Here is a 17,126-nt window from a genome sequence, read left to right as displayed (position 1 = left end):
GGAAGACCAAGAACGAGATGGTGGGACGACCTGATAAAGCACATGGGTCCCACATGGCAGCGGATAGCTCGGAAAAGAAATAGATAGCTAAAGTCCAGGGAGGGGTTCCTCATTGACTGATAAAACCCTTATTGATTGATTGATTGATTGATTGATTGATTGATTGATAAAATATTTGCTTTAATTCTAGAAATAATAATACATATGTTTGAAAACTATTAATTAAATAATAACTATAAAAATGATCAATAAAAAAAATAATAAACTGAATTATAATAACACTTGCTGCGAGGCTAACAACTTTAGCCCTGTACCACCGGAAGTAGAAAAATAAGAAAGATGAAAACCGTGTGCAACAGATGAAACGAACTGCCAACTGAATTCAAGTGATTACTGCATTGCAAGGCAAGTGTGTTCAATCTAAAAGTGCAAATAAATATCGTTTGAAACCATACATATACATTGTTGATAAAAAAAAAAAAAATGAATACCCGCTGTATTAACTGGAAAGGTCTTATTCGTAGGCTGGAAGACTTTTAAAATGTTTTTTTTTTTCTATGCGCTGATGAAGTTGAAATTGTGCAAATTTGATGAACAATTATATTCTTATATGCCAACACTGGGGGCTTAAACAATTTTATGCAGGTAGTGATTAATAAAAGAAACACTTTTTTGAAGACGAGTAAATATTTGTGGGTGTATCCCTATTAACGTATCTTTAAAAAGAAATATAGCTCTAGTATTGCACTATTGAGCTATCTAAATGAGAATTTATGTTATTTATTTATATGTAATCATTGCTTCAAGTAGTTAACTTACATATAAAGATATAAGCTATATATATATATATATATATATATATATATATATATATATATATATATATATATATATAAAATAATTATTATTATCATTGGTAATTGAGAATTAAGCGCTATTGAAGTAAATACTGAAAGTAGATGAAAATATAATGTACACACACATAAAATTATTATAATTAATCATATATATCAGGTCGACAAGAAAGTTCTTGTGGTCTTTAACTTTTAAAATCAGATGAACATATCTTCGGCCAAACAAAAAATTTATTCATCGAAATCCGTCTGTTCCGTCTGCCTGCTTCCAACCGGACTACAATTTGGATGTCTTCAAGTCCAACGTTAACAAATTCCTAATGAACCGCCCCCTTAAGTAAACACTTCATCAAATCTCCACAATAACGTAATGTACTTGCAATAACCCTTATCCCTGAGTGGCTTCCGGGCCTTGATAAGTGGTGATCACTGTGTAAAAAAAAAAAAAAAAATTAGCATCATTAGAATCAATGCACTTTTTACAATGCAAAACAAGTGTATTTATGCCAAGAACGTAAAAATCTTGCATTCTGGTGATGATGAAGTCACTGAATTCTCACACAGAAAGTTGTTGAGATGCTTGAAAAAGTGGTAGTCAGTAGGTGAGAGGTCTGGAGAGTATGGCGGATGAGGCAGTTTCATAGCCCAATTCATTAAACTTTGGCAGATTTGCCGTTTAGTTGTACAAATATCCTCAAACCAGGTAATCACTAAAAGGGGACACTTAAAGGTCGACACCGGTATCTTAGCAGAAGCTTTTTTTTTTTTTTTTTTTTTTTATATGTTTCACAAACTTTAAATGGGTAAAATATAATCACATAATTATTGAAAATGTGGTCGATCATCATATCATTAAAATTTAATTTAAATTAACCACGTTGTTTAACAAATAATCCAAAAATGATTAGATATATTTTGTTTTATGATTTAACATTAAAAACATTGAACAATAAAAATAAAACTTTGGGTACTTATGTGTTTTTGGGAACTGTGTTAAAATAATAATGTTATTATTTTGAAAGCCATTCTTAACATGGGAAGGTTATTTTGTAACTATTCTGTGCTTCCACCTTACAATTAAAAAAAAAAAAAAAATATCATGGAACTTTAATTTAACGCGAAAAAATATTTAAAAATAGCGTGGTACCAAAAATGCATAAGCACCAAATTTCTGTTTAATTTTACAGTAGATATTGTTCTCGGATGCATACGATGGCAAATAGTACCGTGTTATTTTTTATATAATTGTGGTTTCTTTTTTTTTTTTTCTTTTCTTTCCAATTTAAATTCAAGTTTCACAAAATCTTTTTCTTTTTTTTTTCTTAAATTGTAAGGTGGAACTACAGAATAGTTACAAAACACCCTCACCTTCTCCTCACTAAGGATGTTTTTAAAAATAATAACGTTATCATTTCAGCACGGCACCAAAATACATTAGTACCCAAATTTTCATTTTTATTGGTCAATGTTTTTAATTTTAAATTATAAAATAAGATATATTTAATCATTTTAAAACTCCATCTTGCATTATTTTTTTTTTAATTTGTTAAACAAAGAAGTTAATTTTAATTAAATTTAATCACGTGATTAAATTTTCAATTTTAAAGTTTGTGAAACATGTAAAGAAAGAAAGCTTCTGCTAAGATACCGGTGTCGACCGTTAAAGAGTCCCTTTCAGTGATTACCTGGTTTGAGAATATTGATACAACTAAACGGCAAATCTGCCAAACTTCTGCAAGGCTGGTTTAGTAACGTGTGGTCAAGTATTGTTGCAGATGAGAATCGGGCCTTTTCTGTTGACTAATGCTGGGTGTTGTTGTCGAAGTTTCTGATGTGTTTCATCCATTTGTTAACAGTACTTTGCTTCCGTAATGGTTTCGCCGGGTTAGGGTTAGGGTTAGGGTTAGGGTTGCATTAAAAAAAAAAAAAAACTGTAATAGATGAGACGGGTTGCAGACCACCAAACAGTCAGTATGACCTTCTTGTGGCGCAACTCTGGTTTCAGGAAGTGTCGTAGAGCTTCGTCAGCAACTAACCACTGAGCTGAGCGTTGTCAATTGTCATAAAGAACCCACTTTTTCATTGCAAGTTGAGAAACTAGTCCTTGTGGCGTCAAAGATTCTCATTGCCGCCATGAAATTTCTTAAACCACCATTGTGCTGTGTGTTCAGTAGTTGTTCCTGGGTCAAACCTTCATTGATACCATGAGTGGTTTCAGCAACTTTTCGGCCTAGCTTGAATTGAAATAAAACAATTCTGCAAATTTAATTTTTTTCCATCTTGTATTCAAAGTTCTGAAAAGAAAACATAATTGTTTTAAAACGATTGTAATTTAAACGATTAGACAGAGCGAAAAACATTCTTTAATATAGTATATAAAGTAAAGGTATCATAACGAAAACTTACTTGAAAATACATCATTTGAAATCAAAATTACAAATACCACAAGAACTTTCTTCTCAACCTATTAGTAATATATGAGTGTGTATTCGTTGATATCTTATATGCTTTCATGTCGAGTGATGTGGTTCTCGGTTGATTAACTGTGTCTAACTGTGTCGGATATATATACCAGAGAGTCAAAACAATTAAAAGAATATGCTGTTGTCACAGCTCTAATTATTAGCTCATTATCGTGGCAATTGTTTGCTGGCTTGGAAGTAAAAGCTCAGCGAATAGTCAAAGGTGGTTTCGTCGCTGGGTTCAAATCTCCTGACAGGCAAGAATTGTCACCCTGCACCGATGATTGCGTAAGCATGTAATACTAGTGTCTGTAGATATAAAAGAATCTTTATTATTATATATATATATATATATATATATATATATATATGTGTATATATATATATGTGTGTATATATATATATATATATATATATATATATATGACTACTTCATTTAATCACATAAATTAATATATGAAAGTATAATTTTATGCATGAACTAAGTATTTACTTCAACAGTGCTCAATACATAGGTAGAGCTAGGTAGTAAGTTAGTTGCCATATATATTTTTCTAACTTATTACTATATATATATATATATATATATATATATATATATATATATATATATATATATACTAGCAATCGGTGCCCGGCGTTGCCCAGGTGTTTTGAAGTGTATGCTGAGGAAAAAAAAAAAGTCAATTTTTTTAAACTTTGACCCCTATTATGACCTTAACATTTATTGTTTAGGGATCAAGTAAAGTTAATAAGTTAGATCCATGTCCAAGGAATCTATATATAAAATATCACGTGTTCAGACCTTAAATTGTAGGAGGAGTTTGGTAGAGTTCTCAAAGGTTTAATTGTTGAATATTGACCACTTAATCGCCAAATTTCTGTCGAAAACCTATCACATCGATTTTCCCAAATCTCAGTACCCTGTATATCAAATTTCGAATCTGTAGGCTTAAAATTGACAGAGTTTTAGCGTAGGGAAATGCACACAGACGCACAGACACACACAGACACTATCACTTATATATATATATATATAAACATAAACATCATATATATAAGGATAATAGTACGCCATATATATAACAAAAGACCATTATTTACTGAAGTGAAAGGAAAACCCGGGGGAACTTTACCCAAAAATAAATCTATATTTTTTTGTGTGTATTGATAGTCTGGTACTTATACAGTTTAGTGACGACATTAAAAAATGGAAATATTGAAAAAAAATTTTATTGTACGTAACTGTTATAGACTGAAGTTCTCCGAAAAAAATTTCACTTCATTTGATCAAGTAGTTTTTTTTTACAGCGAAAAACAATGATTTATCACGGCTACGTCAACGTGGCCATTTTGGAAATGTTATTGCAGGCCCAGGAATTCCCCAAGGGCAGGTAACTGCCGTACATAGCAGAATACCTCCATTTTAGGTCAATCTGGTCCTTTTTCCCCCCCACCAGAATGAGATTTTTTTTTTTTTTTGCGAAGACAGATGCCATTTTTGGGGTGTTTTTTTTTTTTTTTTTTTTTTTTAATTTGTAACAGAAGTAAATAAACGAAGTTTCGAAGTTATCCATGCGTGTCCAACTGAGCATGTTTCGAAAATAATCTTGTATAAAAATTCTTCAATTCTTTGCATTCTTCAATTTCTTTGCATATTCAATAGTATTCTTATTTAAAAAAAAAAAATACGCAAAAAAATTGCAGATTTAAAAAAAAAAAAAAAAACGTAAAAAAATTGCAGATGTGTTGTGCGCATCTCAATATGGCGAGAAAAAAAAGGCTAGATTGCGAAATTTGGCCTAAAATGGAGGTATTCTGCTAGGTACATTTCCAAAATGGCCACGTTGACGTCGTCGTGATAAATAATTGTTTTTCGCTGTAAGAACAAAACTACTTGATCAAATGAAGTGAAATTTTTTTTCGGAGAACTTCAGTCTATAACAGTTATGTACAATAAAATTTTTTTTCAATATTTCCATTTTTTAATGTCGTCACTAAACTGTATAAGTATCGATAGTCTTATCAACACCCCTTTTTTCTATTTATTTAAAAAGAAAATACAACTTTACAAATTCCCTATTAGTTTTTTTTTTCAGTTCTCTTATACGATGATCATCTTTATTTAACTATTACGTGTAATTATATTCATACAGATATTCTATATGATTTATATTTGCGTAATATTTGCGTAGAAATGAAGAAAATCAAATTTACTGTGTATTTATCGTGTTGCCATAACAACGTGACGTAGCCAAGGACGGTAGTGGACGTGAGTGTGTGTGCGTGTGTGCGCGTGTTTTCGTGCTGTATTGTTTGTAGTAGTAGTAGTACTAATAATCTCTCCAGCGTTTGCTTTCTTGTTGTGTGAATGGCGGACGTTGAGTCGGAGGTTTGGGAGATGTGATTATTGGATTAACCAATCAGAAATCGTCTGTGGCACACACATCTCTGTTTTTATAGATATATAGAAGATATAGAAGATTAAATGTTAAATAGATTTTGTAAATAGTACAGTTGAAATGATTAGAATATTTCCAATATGTAATAAGGTCGAGGTAATTAGTTAAAGAGATTTAATATAATGTGATATGCAAATGAGCATAAGTCATTCGATATGGGGGTGGTTTGTAGACTAGTATATAAAGAAATTAGGCATAGATTCTTATGTCTCCTATAACAGAAACATCCTAAAATGGGTTCTAATGTTTCTCTACCAGGAGAGATCTACCCTCGTACCTCCTTTATATTTCGTTGATGATGGAGAGTTGTACACACAGACAGAAACACACGAACCCTATTACTTTATAAAAATATATAGAATAGATATAGATATATAACTACTTCATTTACTCACATAAAATTTAATCGTAAGTATAAATTTATGCGTAAACTTTAAGTATTTACTTCAAAAGTGCTCAATACGTAAGTAGAGCTAGTTAGTAAGTTATAAAATATATATGGCGATTAAGCAACACTGAATATTCCGCGTTTCATCCAGTGTAGTGTAACTTAATCGCCATATATATTTTATAACTTACTATATATATATATATATATATATATATATATATATTTAAATCAAGCTAATAAACAATGTATCTTTAAAAAAGCAAACCTATCAAGGTGGAAAAAGGCTCTACACGATTAAAAGGAGCGATTAATATATGAAAAAAAAAAGATGAAGAATAAAACTTATAACTTTATTAAATCACTAGCGGGGGTACCCGGCGTTGCCCGAGTGTTTGTTTCCGGGACGGGGGGGGGGGGAGTTTTAAAAAATGTTATGGTAGGTAAGTAGGAAGGATCAAACCCGGAGTCATGAGTAAAAGTAGGAAAATAAAGTGTGAAAAAAAAACAAAAAAAACCATCTGCAACGTTAACAGTTCAGCCACCAAGAAAAGTCCATTCCAGTTGTTTAGGAAAAAAAAAAAAAAAAAAAATGACCACGGTAGGTCGGCGCGAACGTGAAAATATAATGTGAATTGTCCAGCACGCTAACCACTACGCCACAGAGCACTGCAGCTTAGTTTAGTGATTTTAAATAACTTCACATGAAAGAACTACGAAGCCAAACCGGTGTTCTCTTCTCAACTGTTCCTTGTGAACGATCCCCAAACGGTGTTAAGTGGTGGCAGGGGGAGGAGGAATTTATTAGAGAGAAAATATTTTACCACTTCCATTGATCTTAACCGATTTTGGCCGCGACTTCTCAGCAGAAAAAGTATAGAAATCTAAGATTATCGAGGAATTTGAGAAATAATAAGCCTATAACACACCTCAGATATTGTTCTGCCGTTTGTGCATATTATATTCGCATGAAATATCTTGATTTTTAATCCTATTAAGGTCAAAATCAGACGGGGAAAAAATGAGTTCATTTTATTTATATAGAGAAGAGAAGAGAAGAGAAGAGATAAGATAAATAAGGAAAGATAAAGTGGAGGAGAAAAAAAAATTATTTCCTTATTGATCTGATGATAAAGTTATATGGAACTTTTATTCCCCCGTCTCTTATTTAATATGATTAATTGCTCCTCTTAATCGTGTTGTGCTTTTCCCATATTGATAAGTTTGCTTTGTTATTGATATATTCTTTATTAGCTTCATTCAATATTATTCACGAACCACTCCCCCACTAAATAGCCCAATTTACAAAAATTCCCACTACTTATGTTTTACAACGTTATAATCACATTGACTAATGTATATGCAGTAACCCTTATCCTCGAGTGGCCTCCGGGCCTTGATGAGTGGTGATTTCTGTGTAAAAAAAAAAAAAAAAATTTATTTCATATATTTATCAGGGTAGGAACGATTAATGGAATCAGGTATTGGAAAAATTATAACTTTTGAGGGTATCGGAATCAGAAAAACAATTCCTTTAATTATCACTCTTTTTTTTTTTTTCTTCTTTACATGGAGGTCACCTCCTATCGAGGCCCAGAAGCCACTCGGGGTTATTGCATGTACAGTAATCAATGGGATAGTATCAAAGTAATCGTTAGTATTGGAGATTTGATGAAGTGTCTTGATTAAGGGGGCGGTTCATCAGGGATTTGTTTATGTTGGACTTGAACACATCCAAGTTGTAGTCAGGTGGGAAACAGGCAAGCGGAAGGGAGTTCCACAGGCGTGCACTTCTAAGAAAGAAGCTTTGTTCATGAAATCTACGTTTTGATTCAGGCACAGATAAAGGATGGGGAAAATTATTGATAGTGGTTTCAGCTAGACGAGTGCTTTTTTTTTTTTTTTTTTAAATTTGATTTTGTTTGATACAAAATCTTCCACTGCTGGTAGTAAACATAAAAATAGTAACTATTTATTGGTTTTAAACTAAAATATATAGATCACCCCCACCCCCCACACACACATACCCACACCAGTGTTTATTTTTAAGAGAATATATGCACATTTTACATGTGGAATAGGCGGCGTTGTTAGAAATTTATAAAAAAAATCAAAGTCAGAAATTGTGTCGGAATTGGGAAAAATATTGGAATCGTCCCATCACTAGTATCTAGTTTTAGTATTTACTTCGATAGTGCTCAATATGTTGGTTGGTTGTTTTTGTTTTACAGCATATCAACCCTTTTCAGGTTATTTAATGCCGAATCCAGTGATTTTGAAGAAATTTTTTTTGTAATAGAATATATCTGTGTCTTTTTTTTCAAGTCAGTTTCTATTTAACCCATAGTTGGAACCCTACCAGCTACTACCACTCCAGGTAAGAGTGGACCTGGAAGCAATAGCAATTAAAGGGTGGCTCCACACTCCCCAAAGCCTGCAAGCTGAGGCCTCACCCTCGGATATAGTTTAAGGTCATATCCAGGACCGCTCAATATGTGAGTAGAGCTGGATAGTAAGTAATGAAAATACACATGGCAATCAAGCTACACAGAATTTTCCGTGATTCATTTTACTAAGGATTCATCAGTCTATTGGATGGAATTCATGTTGTCATGCGGTCACATTAATTCCACGCAATAGCCTCATGAATCTTTACAAGGATGAAATACGGAAAATTTTGTGTAGCTTGATTGCCATATATATTTTCATAACGTCCTTTTTTTTACTTGGGAGTCACCACTTATCAAGGCTTGAATGCCTCTCGAGGATAAGTGTTAATGAACGTAAGGTGGTAGTTTGTTTTAAGAATTTGTTTACATTGTATTCAACTGGGAAGTAGGACAGTGGAATAGTGTTTCACAGGTGAGCAATTTTGGGAAAGAAACTTTGTTCATGGAATCTGCGTTTAGATTTAGGCACAGATAGAGAGTGGGGGAAATCGTTTATAGTGGTTGTAGCTAGTCGAGTTTTTTATGAAAGTTTAGCAAGGGGGGGGCCATAGATTGGAGTTCAGTCGAGCACTTGCCATGAAAATAACGATAAAGCAGAGACAGGCTTGCAACGTCATATATATATGTGTGTGATTCCTCCTTCGATAACTATAGTCGAAGCAAAATCAAGTCTATAACTTTTTTATTCTTCTTACATTTCAGACATTATTTTTTGCTGAGAAGATGCTGACTCAAGCTTCCTTAGCTGGTAAAAATCCACTACATGACATGGTGGAATTCTTGAAAGGTGACACTGAGAGTCCGAGCACGATTGATACACCACCAGTGATAACTACGAAAATTAGTCTTACGAATAAAGCTTGTTAGAACGATTTTGTAGTTTGCTTGAAGCATTGCGCATAGTGTGGAAGGAAGTTGAGCTTGAAGGCTATGACAATGCTGTCTGTGGGAAACACCGTGGACACGAGTTATTACAGGGTGGAACGATAAAAGTGTCGCCTTAAAGAAAACAACACTACAGCTTTATTTTAAAACTTTTATTGAAAAAAAATCAATTCTGGTAACTTGATTATGTAGTAGAGCTGACATCTATTCAATGTAGCCGCCTTCAGCCTCAATCATCATCTTGATACGGGTCCGGAACTGGGAGCATGCCTTTTTTCACAACCACTGGTGGGAGCTCGGCGAATACTTGGCAGATGGCAATGATCAGGCTGTTTTTTTTTATTGTTGGAGGTTATGTTGGTGATGTTCCCGATGTATGATCAAAAAAAGTAATCCAGCGGGTTCAGGTAGTGGGGAGGAAGGGGGCCAGTGAGAGAAGGGTACACAGTTGTAGCACTCCTGCTGCCAAACCCAGGGTCTGCCAGCGGCCACCTGATTGCACCAGAGGATCACCGCACTCTTCAGCACGTTCAGGTACACGTTGGTGTTGACTTTCAAACCGACTTCGAAGATGTGAGGTGGCATGATGTGGTTCTCATTTGAAACTACACCAAAGACCATAACTGTGGCCAGAAACGTCCCTGTTATTCCTGGCAATCCAGCGATGCTTTTTTAGGGTGCTGGCAATGGTCCTGTTGTCATAAGTTGGATCGGAAAAGAGCCTGAGTTGTACACTAGCTGCTTTCTCGCTCGTTGAACATTGTGTCACTTGCAGACATGATAGAAGGCTCAACTCTTATCATTCTTGGGATTTGTACACAACTGGCCAACTAGTAGATGCTCTGCAACACAAAAAAGAAAACTGGTTTTCATCAAACGGGAATGGAATCATGTCATCTTTTCTAGGCCAATAATTTTATCATTCCGCCCTGTATATCTATATATATATAAAAGTGAAAGTGTCTGTGTGTGTGTGTGTGTGTGTCTGTGTACATTTCCCTACGCAATAACTTTGTCACTTTTAAGCCTACAATGCATCTAAAACCAAGCTTCTATCTTTACATCATAAACGTTCTGATCCCCATCTGGCATCAATTAAAATGAATGGCTCTCGTCTTGGGGAGGCCTCAAGTTTTGACAGGCTTCTGGGCTTGACCTTTACTCCTGATCTTAAATGGAATACGTACATCAAATCTGTTGCCAAGGCCGCTGGAAAAATGGTCGGATCCTTCTATCGATCCAGTAGATATCTCACTGCTGATGCAATTCTCTATCTATATAAGAGCCAGATACGTCCAAGGATGGAATACTGTTGTCACATATGGGCAGGAGCTGCTAGAAAAGACTTGTCCTGCCTTGATAGAGTTCAAAATAGACTTTGTGGCCTTGTAGGAGATGTCCTTTCCTCTTCGCTGAAACCTCTATCTCACAGAAGAGATGTTGCGAGTTTGTCTTTGCTTTATCGTTATTTTCATGGAAAGTGTTCAACTGAGCTTCAATCTATGGTCCCCCCTTGCCAAACTTTCACAAGAAACACTCGTCTAGCTGAAAACACTATCAATAATTTCCCCACTCTTTATCTGTGCCTAAACCTAAACATAGATTCCATGATCAAAGCTTCTTTCTTAGAACTGCACGCCTGTGGAATTGTCTTCAGTTTTCCTGCTTTCCAGCTTTCTATAATATGGTTGTCTTCAAGTCCAACGTGAACAAGTTTCTGATGAGCCGTTCCACTTAAGTTAGCAAATTTACCGAACTTCCATTACTATCGATTACTATATTGTCCTTTTGACTACTCTACACTCTTTAACCCTTATCCTTGAGTGGCCTATCGGCCTTGATAAGTGGTGACGCCTATGTAAAAAAAAAAAAAAGATTCGAAATTTGATATACAGGGTACTGAGATTTGGGCAAATCGACGTGATTTGTTTTCAGACAGAAATTTGGCGATTAAGGTGTCAAAGTTCAACGATTTGACCTTTCAGAACTCTACCAAACTCCTCCTACAATTTTGGGTCTAAACATGTGGAATTTTAGATATAAGTTCCTTGGACATGGATCTAATTTAATAACTTTATTTGAGCCCTAAACAATAAATTTTAAGGGGTCATAATAGGGGTCAAAGTTTTTAAAAATTGCCCTTTTTTTTTTTTTTTTTGTTTGCTCAGCATACACCTCAAAACACCCGGGCAACGCCGGACACCCATGCTAGTAAAAGAATAAAGACAATATTAGAAGGAATTTTCAATAATTTTAAATTATATTACGTTTATTTACCAACAATGTGTCGTACAAGATGGTAATTGTTGATGTCCCAAATTTTCAAGAATATTAATTTTTCTTCAGAGAAGAAAAAAATAAAAAACGTATTTCAATTATATTACATTTATTTACCAAATAATGTAATATAATTGAAAATTAGTGAAAATTCCTTTTAATATTGTCATTCTTTTATATACTAACTCATGTCCACTGTGTTTCCTATGAACCGCATTGACATAGCCTTCAAATACAACTCCTTAAAGTTTGTTAAAAAAAAAACAATTTTTTTTTACACTTTTTCACCCAAAACAAGGTATCATGTTGACACACCGGTTCTCGTTGGATGATTTAAGTTAAGTAATGTTGAGCCTGGTCAATACAAGATGGGTGACCATTTGGGAATACCAGATGCTGTATATAGGAGGACATCAACACCTCCCTCCAAGAGCTGCAAAAATCTAACGACGTCATCTCTCCTAATCAGGATGTACATGTGACTGGGGACTTATGTTGAGTTTATTATTCTCTTGATACTCCCTCCTTTGGAGGAAATAGGTTCAACCCGCTTGAATGGTGAATGCCACTGACAAACAAGGCATATCACCACTTCAATGTAAGGGTCCACTGTTTGGAACCACGTCAACCGAGGAATACCCAAAGAGACAAGTGAGATGTTTGTTTACATTACTTTTGCATGGAAGCAGGAAACAGGGAGGGAATTCCAAAGTCTATCACTCTGAGGGAAGAAGTTATAAGAATAGAAGACTTTCCGCCATTGAGGGACAATGAAGGAGTGGAATTTTGGCGTTACGATTGTAATGACTTCATCAGAGGACTTTTCATTAAAGTACTTGTAAAACAGACAGAGGGATGCAACATTGCGGCGATGGGTCAGGGGTTGGAGCTTGGTTGATAGTGCGGGATCTATTAGATTTGAGACTCTTTTTTTTTGGACCCTGCTAAAGAGTTAGACGAGTGGTAGATGTACTGGTCCAGATGTGGCAGCAATACTCTATGTGGTTTGTAGAGATACAAGATACTCTCTGATGTTAGTAATTTTCTAGCATGGTAGAGGGAGCCCACCTTCTTTGCAGCAGCCTTGGCAATATACTAAATGTATGTGTTCCAATTAATGTTGCCTGTGAACGTTAAGCCAAGGAATTCGAAAGATGGGCTTTCAGATTGATTTTCCTTTTCAAATAATTAAATCCAAAAAGTTTGTATTCGTAAATAGAAAATTTAATTTAAAAAAAAAAAAGAAAAAGAAAAAGACATCTTGCGTTTTTGGCACATCAAGTTTTTTACATTTGTAAAAGAAAAACATCAATTTTTTACATTTGTAAAAGAAAAACATCAATTTTTTACATTTGTAAAAGGAAAACATCAATTTTTTACATTTGTAAAAGGAAACAAACATCAAGTTTTTACATTGGTAAAAAAAAACATAATTTTTTTAGTATTTGCAAAAAAAAAGCATCAAATTTTTCACATCTGTAAAAAGAAAAAACATCAAATTTTTTACATTTGTGAAAAAAAAAAAAATCAAGTTTCTTACATTTGCAAATAGAAAAAACATAATTTTTTTTTACATTTGTAAAAAGAAAAATTTTTTTTTATACAAATGTAAAAAACCATAAATGTTTTTACATTTGTAAATAAATAAATTTTTTTTACATTTTTTATATTTTACAAATGTAAAAAAAAAACTAGAAAACAATAGTTTGGCACAAAGAAAAATCAGATTCAAAAATGCTTATAGAAAACTGTAGACATCAAAGAATGCCCTGAATCACATTTTATTTTTTTGGGGGGAGGGGGGGAGTATGATATTAGAGACCAGACAATTTCTAGAGATAAACTAAGCCAAGCGTCGTCAGAGTGGTTGATAACAAATTACTAGGGGTTCAGTCTATCAAAGGAGTTGATGAATGGGGTTTTACTGTTTATGCCAATTAGCATGACTTGGCATGAGAGCTGCTGTTCTACTGATGTTGGCATTAGGGTTTCAAGCAACCTCAGGCAATCTCAATCCGTTGAAGAGTATGATTTTTACAACTAGAAAGTTGTGACAAAATCATTTTTATTTATTTATTTTTTTTTTTTTTTGGTGGACATATGAAAGTCGTATACCCCTCTGTATTTTTTTATTTTTGACTTTTTTTCATTTTTTTTAACGGATTATTACCGAATGGTCACTAATTTATCAGATTATAAAAATAACAAAAAAAAAAAAAAAAATGCAATATTTAATATTTTAAGGAGTGCTCCATTTCTGATACAGTGTTTTAGTAAATCGAGCCCCCATTTTGGAAGCATCGACTTTTTCGGCTAAAAAAGGCTAAATTCACAAAATTTGGGCTTTTTTCTGTTGATTAATTTCAATGACAATAAAAATATGGGACAATAATTTCAATGACACTGGTCATTATTCCACCCCGGGCAACGTCAGGTCGCCCTGCTAGTAAATAAAGATTTGGAGCTATAAAGAAGTTTAAGCATAAAAAACTTTTACCAAACGGACCAGATTAAATTTCGCAAATTTGGCCCTCTTTTTTATTTTAAGCAGTTTGGCCCTCAAAAAAAAAAAAAAAAAAAAAAAAAAGGCCTAAAAAAGCTAAATTCACAAAATTTGTCCGAAAAAATGCTTCAAAAATGGGGGATCGATTTACTAGAACGTTTTATTAGAAACAGAGCACTCTTTAAAAATGTTAAATATCAAGTTTTTTTTTTTTTTTTTTTTTTTTTGGATAATCTAGTAAATTAGTGACCATTCGGTAATAATCCGCTGAGAAAAGTGAAAAAATCTCTCATTCCTCCAACCCCTCTTTCTTCTTTGGGCAGCCCATTACTCTTTGGACACACACACACACACACACACACACACGCACAACACTGAATCGGTGTAAGAGAAATAACTCAGTGAAAAAAAAATCGGAATTACTTCCCTTTATATAATAATATTAACAAATACATGTACATCTTGTTTTTTTCCCCCTCCTTTTCCTTTGTAAAACTCAATCATGCTCTGCAAAGCCCAAAAGCAAAAAACAACAATTTTCCTCTAAAAAAAAAACAACTAAACCAAACACCATTTGAAGATATAAAGAACTTTAAGAATAAATTTTTTTTTTTCCAAAATGACTGGATTCGATATTAAATAACTTGAAAAGGGTTGATATGCCGTAAAACAAACAAAGCAAACTCCATGAGTAAATGTTTAAAGATTTGAAAAACTTGAAGCATAAAAACTTCTTTTTTTTTTTCCAAAATTACTGCATTTGACATAAAATAAACCGAAAAATGGCTGATATGTCACAAAACAAAAAACAACCAATCCAAACGATCACACGCATATTAACTGATTAACTATTTAATCATTGTGAAAATAATGAGGTTGTTACCCAGGTGAGAGTATTAAAAAAAATATATATATCAGCTTTGTGGGTGTGCCTTGCACAGTTTTTTTTTAATTCTAGCTGGACATACAGACAAACAACTCATTTATATAATACACTAGCAAGGTTATCTGTTTTTTTTTTCCAAGGCAAAAGTATAACCTAACCTCTCCCTCTCTTTCCTCAAGCTCCTCCTCCTTCATTGTTGTCCTTCCTCCTCCTATCTCCCCTTCTTTGCCCAGTCTACTCCTCTCTCTTGACACACACACACACACACACACAATTCTAGTCAGCATAAGGGAAATAACTATGAAAAAAGATATCAGAATTACTTTCCTTCACATGATAACATTAAAAGATGCATATACATCTTGATAAAATTAGATGATATAAATACCCATATGATCTCCAAATAATAAATTTAAAAAAAAACGAATAAACTTTTAGATAGTATACATCCAGGGCAACACTGATCAAGAAAAAATACCAGCTTTGTGGGTCTTTGTTTTGTAGTTGTTGTTTTTTACGCTTAGCTGAACATACAAACACACTGACGACTGCCTATTATATAATAGATAATATCACAAGAAATATTTCAGGCTGACAGGTTGAGATTGCTCGGATGGCGATAGAAAAGCAGCAGCGATTATGAACAGTAAATTCATCGATGAATGTACTAGACAGTAATCACTAGACTATGAGCCGTTAGATGTGAATGTTTAAAAATAAAGTTAAAATCGGAAATTTTCCCATGAGGTTAGAATTCAGTTAAAAAGTGGAAAATTCCATTAAAAGTTTAAAGTTTACAATTAGTTTCGTTTTTTGTTGTTGTTTTTGTTTATCTGCTCTTTTCGGGTTATTTAATGCTGAAGTGAAGCATTCTAGTGTAAGAAAAAGAAAATTACTAATTTATGATATATATATATATAATATATATATATATATATAATATATATATATATATATATATATATATAGATGTTTATTTTTGAAATATTGTTATTTTCAATGTATACCGTTTTTGTTTAACGGGTTGAGATTGTTATGATGAAAACTGAATTACCATTAATTTTGAGTGAAGCTCAATGTATCTGTTTTGATAGATGCAGAGCATATATATATATATATATATATATATATATATATATAGTACAAAACTTTGTTGAAATTTAAAGACTTACATTTTTTTCTTTTTTGTAACTTTTGTTTATTTCATCTTCGATTTCTACATTACAATTACATGGCAATTCTATGATTTTATGTTTTCATAAAAACTTCCTGATTCCCACCAACTCATCATTAATCTCCTTTTTTGAATGACATGGATGTGTTAATGTTAAGTCTTTTTCCGATATTGATTTTGAGATCGTAAAACTAATTTTATGGTTTTTGAATTGACCACACAAAATATTACGTTTTTATTTCCAAACGTATTCATAATATTTATGCTACTTGCTTTGATCCGACTATTCTTATCTTGAGTGTTATCCGTGTGACAACGAAGAGATGAGACATTCAAATCATGAATGCAAACGTCTAGTCACCATAACAATGCAATTCGGATGGAATAAAAAAAAAAAAAAAATAGGAAACATTACTTTTGGAATGCGATTCGTATTTTAAAAATAAAAATACTGCAAAGAGAAAAAAGAAAAATAGACAGAAAATCGTTTCTTTCTTTTTTTTATTTTTATTCATCCACTTGTGTCATTTTTACCGTGCTATTTTTTTTATGTAACCATTTCGAAAGTTTTTATAATGGTCTATTGATTAAAATTTTACTACGAGTTAAAAAATCAATAAATAATATGTAGACACGCTGGTCTATAAAGTAAATGGTGGCTACATTCTTAGAATGCGTTCTGTCATATATTATGTTATATATGGTGTTATTTGGTGGCCCTTTGTGATCACAGCGTAGTATCTGTGTTATGTTGTGGTGGACAGTGCCAAGGGTCAGAACGATTA

The 17,126-nt window shown here is 33.1% G+C and overlaps 2 protein-coding genes across 3 annotated transcripts in view; one reads left to right on the top strand and one right to left on the bottom strand.

Annotated features, from left to right (window-relative positions):
- LOC145268677 (cilia- and flagella-associated protein 157-like) overlaps window positions 1–9,488 on the top strand; it is a 74,133-nt gene extending 64,645 nt beyond the window's left edge. For both annotated transcript variants that reach the window (XM_080124173.1, XM_080124174.1), the window contains exon 10: window positions 9,319–9,488. In XM_080124173.1, coding sequence (XP_079980299.1) covers window positions 9,319–9,483 — 165 coding nt within the window. In that variant the 3' untranslated portion in view covers window positions 9,484–9,488. The remainder of the gene's footprint in view (window positions 1–9,318) is intronic.
- Window positions 9,489–9,638: 150 nt separating this feature from the next.
- The window catches only part of LOC145268676 (F-box/WD repeat-containing protein 5-like), an 85,054-nt gene continuing 77,566 nt past the window's right edge, over window positions 9,639–17,126 (bottom strand). The window contains exon 8 of the mRNA XM_080124170.1: window positions 9,639–10,343. The gene's annotated coding sequence lies outside the window, so the exon portion shown is untranslated. The remainder of the gene's footprint in view (window positions 10,344–17,126) is intronic.

This window comes from Euprymna scolopes, chromosome 44, assembly GCF_053919585.1.
Source record: "Euprymna scolopes isolate OS-2025 chromosome 44, ASM5391958v1, whole genome shotgun sequence".
NCBI classification, from domain to species: Eukaryota; Metazoa; Mollusca; class Cephalopoda; order Sepiida; family Sepiolidae; genus Euprymna; species Euprymna scolopes.
The sequence above is the reverse complement of the archived record's forward strand: the minus strand, read 5'-3'. Positions and strand labels throughout refer to the sequence as shown.